The sequence below is a fragment of the Arachis duranensis genome, chromosome 8 (assembly GCF_000817695.3).
Source record: "Arachis duranensis cultivar V14167 chromosome 8, aradu.V14167.gnm2.J7QH, whole genome shotgun sequence".
In the NCBI taxonomy this organism is placed as follows: Eukaryota; Viridiplantae; Streptophyta; class Magnoliopsida; order Fabales; family Fabaceae; genus Arachis; species Arachis duranensis.
Window position 1 is genome coordinate 24,091,511 of NC_029779.3, and position 21,604 is coordinate 24,113,114.

The following is a 21,604-nucleotide window of genomic DNA, read 5'->3' on the forward strand; positions in this document are numbered from 1 at the left end:
TCTTGATTTTTTAAAATAAGATATTATTGAAATTTGTTATGTCATTATTGATTATTTAAAATTTAATATTAAAATTTATTAATATATATTTAATTTTTTTAATTTATAAAATTGTAAATCCAATTCAATCTAAAACACTTGAAATTAAATCAGATCAAAATTTCAAAAAATATATCTAATTTAAATTGTACCGCAAATAAAATTCGTATTCGAAACTTTAGAAAAAAATAAAATAAAAGTTCACTTCCATTATGCTAATGAAACGATAGCATTTAACATACAACTTTTAAGTTTTAACTAAACTTGTATGACACAATCAACGAACCGAAATGAAAATAGTTGCGCTGTTTAATTTTAATCATATAGTCTGACTAGGTGATTAATAATTTATCTTTTGAAATTTGTTTTAAAAACAAAGTGAATTTAAATTATCATAACATCTAAAATTGAATAAAAAATATTTAAAATTTTAAAAATATCTAAAATCAAATAATAATAAACATTTAAAATTATTTTAAAAATTCCTAATAAAATAAAACATCCAAAACATAACAAAAAATATTTAAAATTTAACAAAAATAAGACATTCATAAAATATTTCTAATTCAAATTATCATAAAAAAATTTAAAACTTAATGAAAAATTATTCAAAATAAAAAATATAAAACCAAACAATAACAAACATCTAAAATTAATATAAAATTATTTTAAAAATTTTAAAATTTTTGAATAAAAAATATCTAAAACGTAACAAAAAAAATATCCAACCTAACAAAAACAAGATATTTAAATTTTTTTTTCTAATTTCAAAACCTAACAAAATGAGACTTCTAACAAAATATTTTAAAAAATGAAACTAAAAAAACACATCTAAAATTATTAAAAAATCCTCTAAAACCTAAAAAAATAGAAACATTCAAAACAAAAAAAAAATTAGGTGAATCATATTATCTAAATTAGTAGTTATCCACAATATTAGTTTTTTTTGTATTTTTTTTAATCATATTATTGATTTTTATTTTTTTTATAGTAGTTATCCACAATATCTTCTAGTCTAATAAGATAAGTCAATAATTAATTTATTGTGAATTTAAGTTTTATTACATAGAGAAGACAAAATTTAAATCTTAATATTTATTTAAACAAAGGAGTGAAATAATAATTCGACAAAATCTAAATTAGTTATTATTGATTATTATTGGATTATTGGTCGCATCGACATTGACTAAGTCTTGACTCTGTATATGGTTTATGTATGCCATGGAGAAATTCTTTCGAGCAAATATTGTATAATTAATATTTAAAAAAAATAAAAAATTTTAAAAAATAAAAATATTTTAAATTTAAACTTAACGAAAGTTTAATTTTAGTAAATTTTATATTGAATTTGTTTAATAATTTGTTATAATATTAACTAAAATAGATGGTTATAATGTTGATTTTCTATAATTATTTGATGCGAAATTTATGAGCATGAGGAATTATATTAGAGTAGTATTAGAAAACTAATTTTTTAGTCAAGATTAGTCAACTCTTTTAAATTATTTTTAATGTATATTTATATTTTAATATTTTTTATACTAATAATTAATATTGATGTATACGTAATATAATCAAACTAACAATTAATTCATTATACTTTCTCTGTATATTATTATTACAAATTAATTTTCATGCTAAGTTTTATAAATAAGAGATAATTAATGGTGTATTATCATGTAACTAATTTTCAAATTTGTTAATTAAAAATGATTTAAATATATAAATATAATATAAAATCTTTTATACAATTAATATATCAAAAATTAAATCCTTATTATTATCATTAAATTGTGTACAGTGTTGATTCAAAATCGAAAACAACAGATTAGATTTAGTTGACCAAAACATAAATACTTGCTATATTAAATAATTTTTTATTATTATCTTCGCTTGGCACAAGATATTTTTAATGATTATGATTATGATATCTTTGGGAAAAGATTTGTGGCCTTGATTACGGACTATATATGTATCTAAGCAGAATCACGTTAACAATAAAATATGAATTAGTAAAAAACTATAGGACAGATGAAATTAATTAAGCATGGCAAAATGGTTAATGATAATATTGACCTTCTAGAAGAAACTCTTATTTCGCTTTCGTTGCAGTAACATTCAATCAAAGCAATTTTTCATTATCAAGATAATTAAAAATAAAAAGAAAAAATAATAAGAAATTAAGAAACGGTCTTTCTCATTGTTATTTTGAGAGCGAATAATGGCGACGGAGCCACCGTGGAGCTCCACCGCTACCTCAACCCGAAAAACCCTTTCCCTCCTTTTTTCTTTTATTTCTCTCTCTCATTCACTCTCTCTCTCAATAGCATAGATCGCAACGCATCCTTCTCTTCCCATTTCGATTCTAATTTCTAATTTGCAATTTTTGAAACAGGTTCCTCAATTTTTTGAATTTCTCGTGTTTTCGCCATTTTTCCCCTCCCTGTTCCATCTAATTGTCGAGAACCGAGAAATCGGCAACTATATCTCGCGTTCTCTCTGTGCAAAGCACGAATTATTCTGCGTTCGCTTTCACCATTTGTCTTGACATCATAAAAACGTGCATGAAGTTTTTGTCTTTTTAAATTTTTATTTTATTTTTATCTTAGTTAGTAGTTGAGCGCGGTGATGGTGGTGGAGCTTGGGGAGGAGGGTAAGAGGGAAGAGAGGGAGAAGAGTGTGATGTGTGGAGAAGAGAGGCAATGGAGTTGCGGCGGAAGAGCTGGCAGTGTGAATTTGAGGAAAGTGAGTTCCATCGTTCGGGACATTGGGGATCCATGCCTATCTCACTCCCCTGTAAAGGTTTGTTCTTTCAATTTATGCTGTTTATGTTGATTTCCATTGTTGTAATTGTTGAAGAATCCTGCATGTTTTTCAATTCAACTGTGAACTGTTGTGTTGTGGATTCAGTGAAATGCATATTGAGATTTTAGAACCACTTTAGATTATCTCTCTATATGATCGCACTCTTAGCCACTTTCAGCATTATTATTATGTAAACTAAACATGTATTAGTGGAGATTCCTCTTGGTTTCTCATTTGAACTGCTCAGCATTCAGGAGATATTGTTGTTTACTGTAGAAAAAAGGAAGTCTTGTTCTTGTTATAAGGTCTATTGTTTGATACGAAGCAGGCACACAGAGTTCTTAAGCCAGACAAATGGCAAGCTATGTTTGATAGTGAAGGGAAACTGTTTGGATTCCAGAAGGCACTAAAGCTGATTGTGCTTGGGGTATGTCGTTACCTATTCATGGCTCGCTCCCCTTGCCCTCTTTTTCTTCTTTTTCTTGTATTTCAACATCATAATGATATACTGATCTTTGTAATGTGTTTCATTTTCTTAATCCCTTATTTACATTAGGGTGTAGATCCATCCATACGACCTGAAGTCTGGGAGTTTTTACTTGGTTGTTATGCACTGAGCAGCACTACCGAGTATCGGAGAAGTTTGAGAGCAGCTAGGAGGTTAGGGTCCATCCACTCTCCTCATTTTTTTCATCAGTTGCTGGATGTTAAATTGATCTTGTTTCATTCAGTGTTGCATCTTTCTGAGTTTTTGAATATATAATTATTAATATTATTACTATGGACATTTCTGATGGTCTTTCCTTACAGGGAACATTATAGGGACTTGATTAAACAATGCCAAGCGATGCATTCAAGTGTTGGAACTGGTTCTTTGGCATATGTTGTCGGATCCAAAGTTATGGATATGAGGACTTCTTCTAGAGATGATCGGCAACCACAAGCTAAAATAGGAAGATTGACTTCTAACAATAATAATATTGAAGTAGGAAAACATAGTGATGGGAGCATTACTTGTACAGAGGCAGCAAATGCAAGCCAACAGGAGAGCTCCAATAATTGTGTTGAACTAGTTGGTTTGAGAACAAGCACAGATACTGCAACATATAATTCTTCTGTTCAACAGAACTGCAGTTCCCCAAATTTTGGAAGAGAATCGGATGCATCACATTATGAGATTGACAGTTGTTTTGATTTTCCTCCGTTACCTGTCACTAATCTGTTTGAAAAGAGTGGTAAAGATGAATGGTCACACATTGAGCATGGAGACAAATTTTCTGCACAACATAAATTAAGTTTTGAAGGTGGCAGAATGCATAGTTTTCAAATAAGCAACAATGAAGACTTAGTTATTGAATCAAATGGTCAACAACCACTTTCTACCTTGCATGCTGTGGACTCTGAAATTGAGATTGCTTCACTTGAAGATGATGAACCAGAATTTCTGTCCTCCAATCCAGTTTATGAATCGGGGATGATTAATCAACTAAAAATATCAGATGTACCACAGCCAGCAATTATAAACACCTCAATTGCTCAGGGATGGTCTGCCAATGAAGACAAGGTATCGGAGTGGCTTTGGACCTTGCACAGGATAGGTATCTATCTTTTATGTTGTGGCTCCCCTGTCTTCCCTTTAGTTTGAGATGACATTGGTTTTCTTCTTGATGACATCATATATTAAAACTGCTCTTCTTTCTAGTTAATGAGATTGTTCCTTTCCAGTTGTTGATGTTGTGAGGACAGATAGCCACCTTGAATTTTATGAGGACAGGAGAAATTTAGCTAGGATGTCTGATATTCTTGCTGTTTATGCCTGGGTTGATCCTGCAACAGGGTATTGTCAAGGTTGTGTTTTTTTCCTGGGAATTTTTTCATGATTATGAATCTATTCTCTCTAAGTTACGTTGACCTTGGAAACCAAAACTTACATTCTTTTCACTGACACCGGATTTCAGGTATGAGTGATTTGCTGTCGCCTTTTGTCGTTATCTTTGAGGATAATGCAGATGCATTTTGGTGTTTTGAGATGCTTTTAAGGAGAATGGTATTATCAAATTTAGCTTAGATTCAACAAAGTTACCATCGTTTTATTTTCAGTGGCTAACTTGCTTCCTTTCACATAAATCCAGAGAGAAAATTTTCAAATGGAAGGGCCAACTAGGGTGATGAAGCAGTTACGTGCAATATGGCATATCCTTGAAATGACAGACAAGGAAATGTTTGCGCACCTGGCAAAAATTGGTGCTGAAAGCCTTCATTTTGCGTTCCGTATGTTGCTAGTTCTTTTCCGGAGGGAGTTGTCCTTTACAGAGTCTCTTTCAATGTGGGAGGTTGGTGCTTTATGCTTCCAGTTCTCTCCACCTGAGAATCCCATTATTTGTTTTCAAGTTCTTACAAATCAATTAAAATGTAAGCCTTAAAGTTTAATCTTTGAGTAACACTTGTCTTCTTTGTCCACCTCTGCGGGGGGAGATACGGTTGGTGATGTTGGAAATAAGTGAAATATGATCCTAGTTTTAGATTATTTGCTATAATAAATCCTTTTGATACATTATTGGTATAGTTTGTCAAAACATAGTCTCAGTGCTCTGGCATAATGACAGATGATGTGGGCAGCTGACTTTGAGGAATCCTTGGCATATGATTTAAAAGAGAAATGTCTGAAAGCATTGGATGTACATCTACCCAGAGACTCAATTCACGATATGAGAGAAGAAAGTGCAGATCCTGGTGATGGTAGCGTGAAGAGTGGTTCTCAATCTAAGCACAATCAAAATCATAGCAAAAATGCCAGCCTGCAGTCCAATCATGTGAATACTGATCACTCTGTATCTGATGTCAAATTAAAGTCACTATCATCTTATGCCTTTTGTGGTTTGGCGAGGTCTATTTGGCCAAGTCGTCATGGAGTTCAAATGGGCACAATTTCCTCAAAAAGGAGAGGAAATGATGAGTTGTCTATATTCTGCGTTGCAGCAATTCTTGTTTTAAACCGCCAGAAGATCATTCGAGAAACCCACTCCTTTGATGATATGATAAAGGCAGGTCCACTGATGTTTTTTTTTCCCAGTTGTCTTGCTATTATGAACATCATATTAGTATTTTAGTGGAATAACTAAAATGCTGTTGCATTATTTTTGCTTTCTATGTTAATAATGTCTATGTTTGGTTACCTTATTCTGTTTGCTTCGTGTGAATTATGTTGTCTTTCTAATTTTATGTTCCATTTACAGATATTCAATGACAACATGTTGAAGATCAATGTAAAAAGATGCATAACCACAGCAATTAAGCTCCGAAAGAAATATTTAAACAAGGTGAGAGTCCTAATATTTGCAAACTTTCCATTATTTTTTGGTTTGGTGAATGTTTGATATGCTTTTTTTTTTTTTAAAAAAAGTATTTTTATTGATCAAACAATTTGTTTTAGTACAGCAGCAATGTGTTTTTCATCTTTATTTCATTCTAATGAAGCAGATGGATAACAGAATGCTTAAAAGATCTAATTCTTGTTTCCTTATGATGTTTTATATGGAAGGAAACTTAAATTCAAATAATCTTTCTTCTGTTATAGTTCTGTGCAGTGGGTTTTGAGTGATGCTTTCACCAAATACACAACTCTATGAGTTTATCATTCCTTGATGCTGATATTAAAGTCTCATCCTTTGGCAGGTTATCAGGAAAAGGAAGTATGTTCCAGAGAAAGAGGACTAGGGTAATATCATTTCAAAAATACATCCTTGCAGCGAAAGCACTGAATCGCAGAGCATCATTTTAATGACTCTGCTTTTTCAAATCGGAGTATAATGTTTTTGTTAGGCATTACTTATCCACTTTGGATGGGAAACGTTTTAGTGTAAAGTGCTTTTGCTTTTGGAGGCTGATCCAGCTGTTGTACCTTTATAATCTACTCTTTTTTACAAGGTAATTTCACTTTGTTCTGCCTTATATTTTGTTTGCATAAGGGATTCTAGGAATTTAGTTTATCTACTCCAATAAGGAATTTGTACAGTTTTCTATCGTATCGGAAAAACACTGATTTTTCTCAGAATTACGCACATTAAGTTGCTGAGTTAAACAATATCCAGTCACCAAGAGCACCAGAGAATATCCAAATTGGACGATTCACTAACTTCATCAGTAATGCTGATGAGATTTTGAAACCAATTTAATGTTTTTGGAGGGCAGAATCTGCAAGCTTTGCAATTTATTAGAGATTTTGTTTACAAATATTAAATAGATTCGAAACAGCATATCCTCCCACCTCATTTTTTCTTTAATTAAAAAAAATCCCTGAATAACCCCCTTTTTCTTTAGTGAGAAGTATGTTATGTGAGGAATATAATTGTTTTCCTGTTAGGAATATCATATTAAATATTTCTTTCCGTTGCTTATGTTATATTCTTTCTCTTTCCTCTTCATGTAGCCAGTGTGAAGATTGAAGGAGGGGATTTTTCATCACTCTGGTTGCACCCGGGTCTGATCAATTTGCAGTGTTGAATACTTGCATATGTTATGCGAACAAATTTTCTTTCTTTAACCTTTTGGTTGAGCTCTTAAATTTGAAAAAAAAAAAATCATACATGTTTCTGTTATTGCCATAGGATGAGATCATTGTTGTTGATGATAACAACTGGAATGGTTATATTGGCAGAAGAAATTATTATACGTGCTACAGAGAGCTTTTTTTTCTCTCAAGTGACTTCTCTTGAACTGTTGGAATTCATTTACTTATTCATGTTTTATTCTTTACCTTGAGAACACAACAATTATGTTTAAATTTAGAACTGGGCAAGCCTTGATCAACAGCACAAGATATCACTTTGCACTCATTTGCTTTTGGCCTTGTTTGTATATCGGCAATTTTGGCGTATCTCTCCTTGGTTTCCTGTTAAAACATCGATGTTCCCCATCTTGTACATTGATTCGGCAAAAGCTCTCCGAAAATCTTCAAATCCAGCAGCAAATTCCTCAGTGATCTGTACAGTGTCATTACCATACAGTAATTGTTGATCAATTTCCAGGACAGCTTCATGCCTTAAGATCCTCTTGTAGTATGATTCTGAGAAGCTGTAATGGGGTCCAGATTCTGGGTCTAGATACACCGATGGGTCATGTTCTCCCTTCTTTCTAGGTGGACATAGATTTCTCAAGGTGTTAAGAAGAGTAGCATTCATGCTTGGGTCTGGCTTTCCACTACCATTGTAGTTGTACAGCCTATCAACAACATATCTACAATGTGTTTTTCCCATTGAGTGTGCACCTGTGTTGATAACAAAACAACACACACATTCATAATAAGAACACAGTTATCAGGATGTTATTTTTGTTGTGTATCTATTGTGCGCTTGTCTTACCTAGGAGTGTGGTCATGTCTAGTACATCCAAGCCCTTTGATTGGAAGTATGATAGAGCTTGTTGCCATGTGATGGATGGTGATGGTAGGTCTACTGATGCAGCATCTGATTTCATGCCATCCCTTCTTCCTGTGAAAACTGGATAACCTGGTGCACCTGCCTGTTCACATCAACCCTCAAGTTGATTACTTTTATGCCCCCCCTATTGTGTTAGTTTTTCATCCATTCCAATATACAAAGTGGGTGTTGAAAAGAGTTACCAGTTTCAGAGCATCCCTAGCAGCAAGTTGGAGTATATCAGCACAAGAGACAACTCCGGGGCATCGCGAATCCAGCACTGTTTTGATCTTGTCAATCAATGTGAAACCTCCAAGCCCCTGGTTCTGTAGCGCCTTCTTCTCCGGATTGGCTCCTTCGTCAAGCAATATCGACGCATCACAACCCTAGTCAACAACAATGTGACTTGATAAGTTTAGGACAACAAAGATGATTCGGATAAAGAGAGAAGGAAATAGGACATACGTGGACGAAACAATCTGAATAAACCAAGCGAGCAAGCTTCGGAGCAATGCTTTTATCTTTCTTCCAAAACAACTCAACTTCGTGGCGGACGTACACCTCGGCATAACGACACGAGTTCCTGTAGTGATGCCACTGCAACCTGGGCTTTGGAGGTGCACCAGCTGCATCTGCTATGAGAAACAAACTCAACAATGCAAGTGCTACTAAGGGCAAAGCCATGCACTTCATTTTCCTCATTTTGTGTTATGCAACTAAGAGTAACCTTAATAGCTTGTTATGTGTCTAGTACTTCCAACAACGTTTACCTTATATAGTAAACATACATTGTCCTGTTGGCATAACCGACAACTTCCAAAGAATGGAAGACAGAAGAGAGTTTAGAATAATAAAACGAGATTCCAATTGGATTATTTATTAGTTCACCTTGTGTTCTCTAATCTATCAACTCCAAATCTTATTGTTTAACTTGGTTGGACTTGGTTCATAAAAAGACTTGGATGCGTAACATCACTCGAAGTTGTAGAATATTATTCCAAGGATTACGGGCAGCGTGTGGCTGAGGAGTGAGGCATGGAGCTGTTCACATGCACCAAGGTGCATTTGTGAGTTATTATGCTTCATTCACAAGTCATGATAGTTTGTATTAAGCAACGTGCTCTCATGTGATCTCTACTTGGGATTTTGGGTTCCCTTTTTCAAATTTCAATTCCCTCCCTAATTACGAGAAACGCTCAACTATTTGTGATCCAATAATTTCTGCACATCGATAATGTGTATATAAAGAACATAAATTACAAGTTTCTACCAAAACCACTCTAACGTGTAGTCGTGCATTATTTTATTATATATACATATACCATGATGATGTGATTATTGACTAATACCATATGGCACGTAGGCAATTAATTATTTGGTTAATTATGGGCATGGTTACAGTTTACATCATGCAACTACAACTACATTCGTATAGTCGTGCATTAATTGTAACTGGATTTGTTAGTTGTTACTGATCAACGACCTTCGTAAATGAAATAAGTCAATAAGCAAAATTTTATATATTATTATTATTATGCACATTAGAAGAAAAAATAAAAAAGAACAAGTTTGAAGTAATAGTCTATAGATTATGTTTATATTTGTAGTCATTACTTATTTTACGCACTTTAGAGTTTAGAGTAAAGATGCATATATGTTTTGCTTTGTGGGAACTTAGTTTCAAAGGTTTTGACTGTTGAATAAGTAGGGGGTATGCTTCGAGATGGATCATAGTGGGGATTTCAATTAATGGCTAAAATCCAAAAATAAGAAAAAAAAAGTTAAATTTAAAAAACTAGCCAGGTCGTGGAACATAATTAACTCGACAATGGGAAAATTAAATGAAATTAATTTAGCTGTATGCAATATGTTATTATGTTGGTTGATATATAAACTATATAACAATTTTTTATTGAATAAACTACTATTTTTATCTACGAAAGTTGAATATGCTGACATATCTATTTATATAAAAAAAAATTACTATTTTTACCTATAAATTATGGGTTTTACACAACAAAATTATTTAAATACTAAAAAATCACCTAAAACCCTTAAATTATCCTTATTTTCACCACCACTTTTTTTTAATCTCAAATCTCACCACCACTCTCATCCCCAACTACTATTCTCACTGCCGTCATCCAAAATCCGCAAGCTTCCTTGACCGATTAGCACAAAATGACGCTGCGGCGGAGAGGTGCATCTTCATTGCCGCCGCTGCCATCTCCGGAGGCAAGCCTTTGTGATTTTGGAACTCCAAATGTTCTATAAGTGTACCATAGTATGAATTTTTGTGTTGCATCATAGAAATTAGTAATTCAATCAGAAATGCAAACTAAAATAAATAGATAAAAAAATGTGAAATTGGATCAGTAGAGCGAGATAGAGGGAGTTTAAGTGAGTGAAGAACAGCATAGCATTATTGGTGGTGTCTAATTCTTTCTTCTCTATTCCCGAATACAAAACTCTAGCTTTCACCATTGCCTTTAGTTTCTTATCCCAAAATTCTTCACTCTGCAACCACCAACCCAAAATTTTCGCAGAATTTTATTTTGATTCCAACAATATCCTAGTCTTGAACAATATCAACAAACACCATAGACATGGAAGGATTATCGCTAATCTACACTCTCTTAAGCACCGTCGAGGAAGATGACTAAGACAACCGCATAGGCTACATCAAAGGCGAATACCATCTCGGTATTAATTTCATCCATTTTCTATTTTCGTTCTCTAAATTCAATTCGGTAAAACTTATTCAATCACTTTTTGGATGGTCTTGGTCCGCTTTCGAACTCGAAATTCCCAACATAGATTGGACCAAGTTAAGGCATGCTATAAAAGAGCCTGTCATGGCGTCACTGGAGGAGTTTCACACGGTCGGGGTAATCGGATTTCCGACAAAAAATATAGAGAGATATAGAATCAGGGAAGACTAGAAGCGCCAGGTTAGCGTCATTGTTTCTGGAAAGTTCGTTGGAGGCACGGGAGGTGTTTTGAGTGATGGTGGTAGTTGAGGTTTAGGGTGGTGGTGAGGAAGAGTTTGGGTGGTAGTAGGATTTGGGATTGAAAAAGTGGTGGCGTGGAATAAGATGAGAAATTAGAGATGTGTTATATTAGAGGGTAATTTGGAAATTTCAAATAATTTATTTGAATTCGGATAATTTTATTAGCAAAAGTTTATGTTTCATGGATAGTAATTTTCTTCTTCTATGAGTAGATATGTTAGTGTTTTCAAAGCAATATTACATGACCAGTAAATATTATTATTTTTGACCAGTACTTAGTCAGTAATAATTTATATTCATATTTACAATATTTTGTATATAAGAAATATATAATTTATACCTATATTTATTAAAATTTTGCACACATTAATTAATACAATTTACACTTATATTTTTTAAATTTTACACACATAAATTATTAAAATTACAATTTAATATTTATACGGGCTAAATAATAACAAAAAAATATTAAAAATGATCGTGTCTAAGAATTTCTCTATATATAAAAACTGAAATAATAGAAGAAAAAAAACATAAAAAACAAGCAAAGAGTACAGACCCAGAAATTAGAAAACGAGTTTAAAATAAAGGCATTTTAAGCAGCAAAAGCAAAGCTAATTAAAGGGGCTTTTTCTAAATGTGTTGTAATTTGTACACATAACAGTCTTATGTTTAAGAAGAGTAGTAATCAAGCAAGGTGCCAAGGTAGTACAAGTTGCCTAGTTGGACTTGGGGTGTGTGTTTATAATTATATATACATAGATATATTTTTAGTCCCATTTTGAAATTTAAAAATATAAAAAACATTTTATCATATCACATTTCTTTTAAAATAATTACTTTTAAAACTAAAAAATTTAATATAAAATAATTTATTTATAAACTACTTTTAATATAAGTATTTATTATTTAAACTAATTTTTTAAATATAACTTAATTAAATTGTTTACTCAAACTAGATCTTAAAATATTAGTTAAAGCTTTTAGCCTAGCACGAGTATAAATTTTTAAATTTGATTATGAATTTAAATAAGTGTAAAAGAGATTTATCTTAATATTAAACTACGTAATACTATATTATTAAAAGAGCAATAATAAATTATTATCAAAATTTATTGTCTTTTATTATTAATTAATCATTAATATTTAAAAATATAGAATAAAATATATTATTATATTATTAAATTAAAAAAATTAGATTAATAGTTAAAAATAATACATTTTAATTATCTTTTAATGTTTTTATTAAAAATAATTACTTTTTATAATTATAATATAAATAATTATCAAAAACATATATCATTTAATAATTATATAAAATATTTTATATTTTCAGTATATTAAAAATTTAAAATGAATCTCTGAATATCGTAACTACTATCTTTTAGAACAATAAACATTTGATATATATTATCCAAGAATGGAAAGGAATCTATGTAAAACATCCACATATATTCGCTGGCCTCGATTGTGTTGAGTTTGAAAATCTGTGCTTAATTTAAGCCCAAGTTAGTTGGTTCATAATAACAAAGCTGTAGTATGAAATCACTTCTTGAAGCATTGTGCTGGCAAGGGCTAAAGGATTCATTTTGATTATTATATAATTATTAAAAAAAACTGTAATAATCATTTTGGTTTTTAGATTCTATACCAATATGGACATGGTACCTATAACCTGGATGATTAGTATTGGACCAATAATTATAGTTATACCATGCAATTTAAACGATTTTGGATTGGTTTGAGTCGTGGAATTAGTTTGAGTAAAATCAGATTGAAATTATTTTTTTTTTTTAATTAAGAATGAGAATATATTAATATTATAAGTATGAGGAATACATGAAGTTAGTCCCACATTAAAAAAAATAAAAAAAAATGAAGAATTTATAAGATGAGAGATCCATTAATTTAATATTTTAAAATTTTGAGTTAGATATGGTATCATCTTATGTTCTCTCGCTTATTGATTTTGTTTATTAAATTTCATAAATCAAACTCGACGAGCTAGTAATTCGGTGCAATATATTATTATTCTTTTTATAAATATTAATTATAATATAATAATACACATTCAACTCAACCATGCAACATGATAAGATTTTTGAACTTCTCTTCGTAGTGGTAAAGGACTAAAGGTGGCAATTTCCAAACATAATTTTACTTTGATTAACTTTTTTTTTCATATCTTTATTGCTCTATTTTTGTTGTGCTAAACTATCTTCACTCAAGAAAAACACAACCGGTCAATTTAATAGTGATGAAATTAATATCTAAATTGTCAATTGAAAATAGATTGATTGACATTGTTTAGGTGGTTAGAAATCTTGCTCTTTTGGAATTTTGGTTACAACCTTTAATTGTGACATTAAATTAAAAAAAGTTATTGTACAAATAAATAGTCACATTTTTTTATGTTCAAATAATATATATTGCTAAAAAGTTTTGTTAGATAATTTAATAGAATGGCTAATTACTAATACAAAAACCTTTAAGTTAAAAAATAAAATAATTTTAAAATTTTAATGCATTTTTAAGGCTAAAAAATTTTGATATGAAAGCAGTTATATACCTTAATATAGTAATTTTTGGTGTTTTTTAAAATTATGGGAGTACACAAATCGGACCCTCTGATTTGTGTTTAAAAAGTTGAAAAAAATTCAGAATACACAAATCGGAGGATCCGATTTGTGTTAAAATATTGAAAAAATTCAGAGTACACAACTTGGATCATGCGAGTTCTTTGGTGATGAAATTTTGCTTCACAAATCGTATGGTCGGATTTGTAGCGGATAGAATTTGAAATCTGAAACGTGAAATTCGGACCCTCCATTTTTCTTGTTCTGGGTAATTTTTTTTTACATTTTGAGGGACACAACTCGCAGGATCGAAGTTCTGCTTTATCTGATCTCACAACGAGGTGAAGCACCCCTCCTCCCCATACGCGAGTCCAATACTTCCTTTGCTTCTATATTCAAATTAAATTTCCTATTTTTAACAAGTTTATTTATTTAAAAAAATATTTATAACTTAAAGTATAATTTAATTTTGATATATTGAATAAATAATATAAAATATTTTATATAATCATATAATTATATTTGTTTTTTTAAATGCAATTAATATAAAAAAATAATTATTTTAATAACATAATATTCTATAATTAAATATACGTATAAAATTATTTATATTTATCAGTATCAAAATTAAATTCCTTAAAGTAACCTTAACATATTACTAGCAAGATAGTTGTGAAAAAGAAAGAAAAATAAGGAAGAAAGAAAAATAAGACAAAGAAAGAAAGAGGGGACAAAATGGTAAATTGGAGGGTGCCATGAAAGCAGTGTCATTGATTTTCATCCTGCAGAGTAGACCCATTGGGGCAAAGCAAAATTGGAATTCCAGAAAATCCCTATTTCTTAAAAAGGCAAAATTTTCCTCATTTTTCCCTTTTCAATTTTCCACACTGCAATTCCACCTCCTTCAAACTTCAAACTTCAAACCTCCAAATCAAAACCCTCTCTTTCTCTCTCTCTCTCTCTCTCTCTGTTATTTTATCCTTTGGCGGCAATTGGCGGGAACAAGCCGTTAATTTTGGATAACGCTTTGAATCGGATTCGGGTAAAAAAGTTGCTTTCTTTAATTGAGCAAGTTGAGGGGGTTTATCGGTTTGTCATCGATGGCGAACCCTTCTGGGAACCACCAAGAACAGACTCATGTTTCTTCTTCGCTCAACGGCAACAACAACCCTGAGGCTTCGGCTTCTGCTTCAGCTCTCGCCATGAAGCACAACCCTGGAATCTCTCTCGATTGGACCCCCGAAGAACAGTCCATTCTTGAAGATGGACTCAGCAAGTGAGTACAGTTTCTGTTATATAGTTCTATTGGGGTTTTGTGTAATTTGGGATATGTGACTTGTTGTGCTTAAATAATGATGTTTTATACTTTTATTTTTTTGTTAATAATGATATTTAATTGAGCTGTTAATTATTCAAGCTTGAATTGCATTGTATACTTAGATTGCACATCAAAATCAATTTGTGAACTTGTGGTAGTGTTTAGTAACTGGCTCTTGAATAGCAAATGGTGTTTGTTTAATTCCGGGGAAAGAGAGGAGAAGAGAAAACAAAAGAAAAAGGAATAGTTTTTGAATTGATAAGAATTTTAATGTGTTACTTGTAGGTATGCCTCGGAAACAAATATAGTGCGGTATGCAAAGATAGCCCTTCAACTACAAAGTAAGACCGTCCGAGATGTTGCGCTGCGAGTTAGGTGGATGAATGTAAGATTCATTTGTGCTATGGAATGCTGTACAATTTTATTTCCTCTGGGTTGATCATGTTTCTATCATTACATATGAATGCATGACCATTGAACCATTTGGATCACATGTCATATGAGGAAGCTGATTCTGATTATCCTTGTTGTTTATTAGAATATCGGTGCTAGGTGTACAAGTGAATTTAACCAAGTTCCAGCCAAGCGGAGGCCCCAAAAACAAGTGCCAATTCGTTTTTTGTTTTTCTTCTTCGTCTCTTGGTTAGAAACTTGGCTTAGTTTTACTTGTACACGCAGCTTTTCTGTTATTCGAATTAGAAAATTGTCATTGAAGCGTTCGAGGCTTTATGGTTTTACTTATGGTTGCATGATTTTTTTGTTTGATGGAGATATTTTGTGCTTATGTATAATAGAATCATCAACTATGGATTTGGTTCCTTCATTAAAATTGTGCTAGGAACTTTTATTCCTTTTGCAACCCATCCTTAATAAACTTGGTTACTTCATACTCTTATTGGTAACACATGTTTGGTGTGCTTTCTTGCAGAAGAAAGAAAATAGCAAAAGAAGGAAGGATGATCACAATTTGACGAGGAAAAGTAAAGATAAGAAGGTACTACTAACATTTATTTAATATTTCAATATTCTTGCAATTGTTATATTAGTTTTATTGTGGTATGTATATTCTGCCCTGCCCTTGCATTTAAAGGCGCTATTTAGTGGCTACCTGTTCGTTTCCGCATTGGTGTATGCTTGTGCCATGTGGATTGAGGGCTCACCTATTTTTATGTTCTCTTGTTGATTGCTTAGTTGACTTTAAACCCCTTTTTCCTTAGCCTAAGTGGAAAAAAATAATAATCTTCAACCCTTGTACCAAGGTTCTTCATCTTCATCAAGTTTTTAACTTTGACCTGATTATCTTAATTTTTATTTTTTAGTCCTGGTGAAATAATTGATTGGTTTTTAAAACTTTGGTGTCATGTAAGCTTATATGTTTACTGACAAGCACAAATTTTCCAGAATGCTAAGGTGAACACCAATAAATTTCACTTCATGATATTATTGAGCAATAGTTATTCAACCAAAACTTTGGTGACATTTATTCATAGTACATCTTTAGAAAACTGTTGTTCTTCTTGAATAAAAATGCTGCTTAATTTTTACTTTCCTAAACACTATTCCCTAATTTCCAACACTTGGTGTAAAAAAAACAAAGCAGAAATTTAACAAATATGAAATCATTTGTAGAATACTGGACAACTGTAGTTTCTTTCTTTATGTCCCTTTTCATTCTCAATGGGAATTTAGATGCTTAGCAAAAATCTATCTTTATTTCCAGGAAAGAGTTTCAGATGCTGGCGCAAAGTCATCTCACTTTCCTGCTCGTTCCAATGTTCCCCCATATGCTCCTCCTATGATTACAATGGACAATGATGATGGTATCCCTTGTACAGGTCAGGCTCTGTAACTTCTGAGTGGTCTCATTGCTTAGGATGGTGTGGTTTGTGATTACAGGCTTCTGTCCAACATAAGCATTTGTTTCACCTTTGAAGCATCTCATGTACTCTATGTAGTATTTGAATGTTCAAGCAGCTTTATCTTATTTGAATTGGTCTTTTGGCAGCAATCGGAGGTCCCACTGGCGAGCTATTGGAACAAAATGCACAGGCATTGAATCAGATCTCTGCTAATCTTTCTTCTTTTATGGTGGGTTAATAACAGTTTTGACCGATTTTAATTTACGAAAAACACCACATGAACAAAAACAGGATTTGCATATTTTCTCTTCCATGTTTTTGTTGTTTTCCGTATACTGTGCTAATTTACTCAACAATCTAGTATCATGAATCTTTTCAGAGTTTGTAAATCAGCGGAAATGACTATAGTTGGGATATCTTGTTATTACGAAACTAGGGTTCTCATCTATCGGTGTCCTTTCCATTCTTAGGCCATTCTTTGCAGCTGATGTCGAATTTTTTTTTTCTTTTCGATTTTGTTTTCAGATACAAGATAACATCAATCTTTTCTGCCAAACCAGAGACAACATCCTTAAAATCATGAATGAGTAAGTCATACTGTTTAATGTATCTTGAAATTATATTATTTAATATTTTCTTTAATTTTAATTTGACTCGAGCAAAAATACTTGCTTTCTTCTTCTCTATTTCCATGGCAGGTTGAACGATTCGCCGGAAGTGATGAAGCAAATGCCGCCTCTTCCTGTGAAGGTGAACGACGATCTAGCGAATTCCATACTTCCAAGAACTACTCTCCCAACACAATCATGATGCTACTTTGTCATCCCTTTTTTCCATATTTCTGCCTTCAGTGGAACTCAATTCATATTCTGCCTCTGATCGGGATAATAACTGCCAATCATTGAATCAAGTTGACTCGAGATTTACCAGTTGGAGGAAAAAAGAGAAAAGAAAAAGGAGAGATATAATGAAATAATTGTTGATAATTAAGTTGTACTAGTCTTCATTTTTTTTTGGTTAATTCTGTTTTGCAAATGTTGGTTGTTTTTCTCTTGTTCTTATTGGCTCTAACCTTAGTTGGAACTATAGGAATTATTAGTGTTCTTGTTATTAATTGAGTTCAATTAAATTTAGTAGATGATTGATCAATAAGTAGTGCTATAATTCCATTTATCGTCCATGTTATTTTGTTTGCAGATCTTAATGTTGTTCATATTGTTTTAAATTATAGATGTATTTACCTTATTTATTTCCCATGTTTCCTTCAAGTGTAATTGGATTGCATTAAGGTGCTGTTTATGCATTCTCCTCTCCCCCTGCAAATCCCATATTTCCAATTTTCATTTGAACTGTAAAACTCAGATAATAAAGATATAATAATATTAAGAGAGGGGCCAAATATAAGAATTAGGTTTTAGGCTACTTGGCCAAGAAGTTATGGTATTATGTCATTAAGACATTAACTATTTCTGTAAAACAATTAATAATAATAATGATAAAATAATTTTTAGTTATAGTGAACTATATAATTGTTTTTATACGCTGGGTAACGTTAAATTTCATTGTTTTCCCAAGTGAAATATGATTTGTTCCATTATTTTTCTCTGTCTTGACAAAGAAGTTTGCCACAAATATTAAGTTGATGGTTGATATTACCCCACTAAGCATTTTCATGATGATTATTACTAGTTAATTGTGATTGGAATTTAGAGTTCATTTCAAGAGTACGTGTAGTACACACCATATTTGTGGTGCTATTAAAAAAGTTTTAATTCCAAGTTCTAAATAGTTGACTTTTTCAACGGCTCTTCTAACTTCAAATATGTTGGAACCTTCCTTGTAATGCTTTTGATGGAGTCTATTTTGCATTTACTTTCGGCTTATGAAAGATGAAGTTTAATTGGAAGCAATGGCGTTGTCTCACGTAGCAACATGCAATGGATAATTTATGGCTTTCGGCAAAGTTATCATTTAATAAAAATCAAAACGCCACTTAAAGTAAGATATTCCAATTACTATATAATTCTTGGTGTTCAAGAATAGAACAATATATAAATTGATAAAGCACACGGTTGGAATCACTTTTATTATCTTCTTGAAAAATAGCCTTCCTTGCATGGTCAAAATTTGTGTGCTAGGTTATAGAAGTGCAATTTTATAATAAGTCTTTTATCCATTTCAAAATAATATATTTTTTTTGTAAAAAAAAAGTTACAATTGATCTTGATAGTTGATAAAAAAGAAAAAAACTATATGAGTGAACAAAATCACTTTTTAATGATATTTTTTTTGTGACTGAAATAAACTAAATAAAAAAAACAAAACAAATAAAACAAGGAATTGCTTAAATAGAGGGACAGTCACGTTTAAGACTACTCTTAAACTCTTCCCAAGGTGAAAGAAGCTTCACATGCGAAAGTTGTAACTTCATCGCCATCTTGCCTATAGTATCTGCCATCGTGTTTGCATCTCTCATAATCAAACGAAAGTCAACACGCCAATTTCAATGCATGATATCTCTTATTTTGAGCACCAATAGATCAATAAATCCAAAACCATTTTGAGTAACAAGATTAAATGCTTTCACACAATCCATCTCACAAATAACATCTCGTTGACCCGCATCCTAAGCTAATAGATATCCTCTCCAAATAGCAAATAATTCTCCTTGAAGAATACTATTACTCTTAATCATTCCCAAACACCCCATTTGCCAACTACCATTACAATCTCTAATAACACAAGCAAAACCAACACTATCACCCGAACCAAAATAACTAGCATCATAATTAATCTTAAAAGTACCAATTGATGGGGATTCCAAAAACTATTTAAAGTAGAGGGAAGGGACATACGTTGTAAGTCAAAAATATTCCTAAGCTACTTTTCTGAAGTTAATGCAAGACAAATCACTTTTTCTGGAGGCCAAGTTTCATGAGGATTAAAGATGTCATTATTCCTTACTCGCCATATCCACCAAAGTCCCGAAAAAAACTTGAACGGACGCTCTCTGCTATGATACAAGAATCAGTTCTTTAAATCCAAAGGATGACAAGAAATATCCAACTTATGCCAAACAAGCTGAGTTTTTGGACAATCCCGAATACAATGTAAAACTGATTCCTGGCTAGAAAGACATCTTGGACACCTATCCGATGATGATATCCCTCTTTTAAAGCGAAAACTTGCAGTAAGAAGTTTAATGATATTTATTTAATCCGATGATACTGACATCATTATATTATCTTACAACAAATAATATTTTAGCGTTAAAAATATTGAAATAAAATGTTATGATATCAGTATGTATACTTTTATCTTCTCAAAATATTTTAAAAAAATATTTTTAAAATTATACGAAAATTAGATTATCCTAATAAATTTAATTTGTATCTTCTTTATTGTGTATCTATCTTAATTAATATGATTTGTAAATAAAATATTTACATCTCATGCATTATTGAATTAATTAGTCAAATATCCATTAAGAAATAAAATCTACAAATAATATCATTATATTATAGGAATAAGTATTGTTTTAGTCCCTCACGTTGAGGGTCGGAATCGAACCTGTCCCTGATGTATCTTTTAATTTAAAATCATCCTTAACGTGTTTTTTTGTATTAAAATCGTCCTTTGTAAAAAAAAATTTTAATTTTATTCCGTTGTCGTCACCGTCGTTGCCGCCGGAAGAAAGAAGAAAGGAGAGGGGCTACGACGGGGTGAAGAGAAGAGGGGAAAGAGAGAGGGAGCACCGGTGGATGGGAGGACCGTTCATGCATACTTCTGCTGCCGTGGAGTGCGTCACCGGGAAGAAGAGCACTACGCGAGGAGGGCGCGCGCGAAGGAGACAGAGAAGGATCTGAGGCTGAGCTGGTCCGCGCATGCTCCGTCGCCGGTCCGCGGGTGATGGGTGGTCGAGGAGAGAGAGGGATCCGAGGGTGGAGTGTGTCGCCGGTCCTCGGACGCTCCGTCGCCGCCGCTGGGGATGGGTGGCCAAGCGCCGGTGGTTTTGCATCTATTTTTTCTGTTTCTTCTTCTGCTTCTTCTTCTGCTGCATCTGTTTCTGCAGCTTCGGCTTCTGCATCAGCATCTTCTTCTTCTGCATCTGTTTCTGCTTGAGTTTCTGTTTCTAATTCTATGACTGTCTCTGCTTCTGTATTTATGACTGCCTCTGCTTCTGATTTTGATTTGTTGTTTTTTGATTTGGTTATTGAATTTGTTGAATTTGGGTTGATTTGTTGAATTTTTTATTTCTAAATTTGTTGAATTGATTTTTGGATTTGTTGAATTTGTGAAATACACTGTGGTTCTTGCAGGGAAATTGGTTACCTTCTGCACTATGAGACCTTTGTTTTTGTGTGGGTTTTGATGGGTTTTGATTTGAATGGATTTTTGGTGTGTTAACTGGGTTTGCTTTCAGTGTACTGCAAGTGTAACTGTTAGGTGTTTGTGGAATTAGGGATTTCAAGTGGAATTAGGTGTTTGTGTAACTGGGTTTGCTTTCGAAGATGATTGAAGATCATGATGTTCGCGGTAGTGAAAGGAGAAGAGAAAGGTTGAAGAAAAGGTGTTGGTG

General features: G+C 32.2%; 3 protein-coding genes across 4 annotated transcripts; 2 read left to right on the forward strand and 1 right to left on the reverse strand.

Annotated features, from left to right (window-relative positions):
* Positions 1-2,601: 2,601 nt before the first annotated feature.
* LOC107461474 (uncharacterized) lies at positions 2,602-7,445 on the forward strand. Of its 2 annotated transcripts, none has more exons than XM_016079973.3 (11): positions 2,602-2,841; positions 3,173-3,271; positions 3,401-3,504; positions 3,655-4,442; positions 4,570-4,692; positions 4,803-4,891; positions 4,977-5,177; positions 5,451-5,888; positions 6,081-6,164; positions 6,520-6,771; positions 7,274-7,445. In XM_016079973.3, the coding sequence occupies exons 1-10, from the start codon at positions 2,668-2,670 to the stop codon at positions 6,559-6,561; spliced, it is 2,142 nt and encodes a 713-aa protein (XP_015935459.1). In that variant the 5' UTR covers positions 2,602-2,667; the 3' UTR covers positions 6,562-6,771; positions 7,274-7,445. The 2 variants fall into 2 exon arrangements, with proteins under 2 accessions (XP_015935459.1, XP_015935460.1); XM_016079974.3 differs by having other exon boundaries at positions 7,278-7,445.
* A 10-nt stretch (positions 7,446-7,455) lies between these two features.
* Positions 7,456-9,015, reverse strand: LOC107461475 (probable peroxidase 26). Its single transcript, XM_016079975.3, has 4 exons — positions 8,727-9,015; positions 8,465-8,647; positions 8,205-8,364; positions 7,456-8,110 (listed from the first exon to the last, which is right to left on the reverse strand). Exons 1-4 carry the CDS (start codon positions 8,961-8,963, stop codon positions 7,677-7,679), a joined length of 1,014 nt encoding a protein of 337 aa, XP_015935461.1. The 5' UTR covers positions 8,964-9,015; the 3' UTR covers positions 7,456-7,676.
* A 5,822-nt stretch (positions 9,016-14,837) lies between these two features.
* Positions 14,838-18,274, forward strand: LOC107461523 (uncharacterized). Its single transcript, XM_016080044.3, has 7 exons — positions 14,838-15,124; positions 15,452-15,551; positions 16,095-16,160; positions 16,887-17,001; positions 17,172-17,254; positions 17,551-17,612; positions 17,724-18,274. The coding sequence occupies exons 1-7, from the start codon at positions 14,949-14,951 to the stop codon at positions 17,833-17,835; spliced, it is 714 nt and encodes a 237-aa protein (XP_015935530.1). The 5' UTR covers positions 14,838-14,948; the 3' UTR covers positions 17,836-18,274.
* The last annotated feature ends 3,330 nt before the right edge of the window (positions 18,275-21,604 follow it).

Coding starts and splice junctions, on each gene's coding strand:
- LOC107461474 (XM_016079973.3), top strand. CDS start 2,668: ATGGTGGTGGAGCTTGGGGAGGAGGGTAAGAGGGAAGAGAGGGAGAAG. Junction 4,443..4,569: donor TTGGACCTTGCACAGGATAG/GTATCTATCTTT, acceptor GTTCCTTTCCAG/TTGTTGATGTTGTGAGGACA. Junction 4,892..4,976: donor AGATGCTTTTAAGGAGAATG/GTATTATCAAAT, acceptor ACATAAATCCAG/AGAGAAAATTTTCAAATGGA.
- LOC107461475 (XM_016079975.3), bottom strand. CDS start 8,963: ATGAGGAAAATGAAGTGCATGGCTTTGCCCTTAGTAGCACTTGCATTG. Junction 8,365..8,464: donor CTAGGGATGCTCTGAAACTG/GTAACTCTTTTC, acceptor TGATGTGAACAG/GCAGGTGCACCAGGTTATCC. Junction 8,111..8,204: donor AGACATGACCACACTCCTAG/GTAAGACAAGCG, acceptor TTATCAACACAG/GTGCACACTCAATGGGAAAA.
- LOC107461523 (XM_016080044.3), top strand. CDS start 14,949: ATGGCGAACCCTTCTGGGAACCACCAAGAACAGACTCATGTTTCTTCT. Junction 16,161..16,886: donor GGAAAAGTAAAGATAAGAAG/GTACTACTAACA, acceptor CTTTATTTCCAG/GAAAGAGTTTCAGATGCTGG. Junction 17,613..17,723: donor ATCCTTAAAATCATGAATGA/GTAAGTCATACT, acceptor TTTCCATGGCAG/GTTGAACGATTCGCCGGAAG.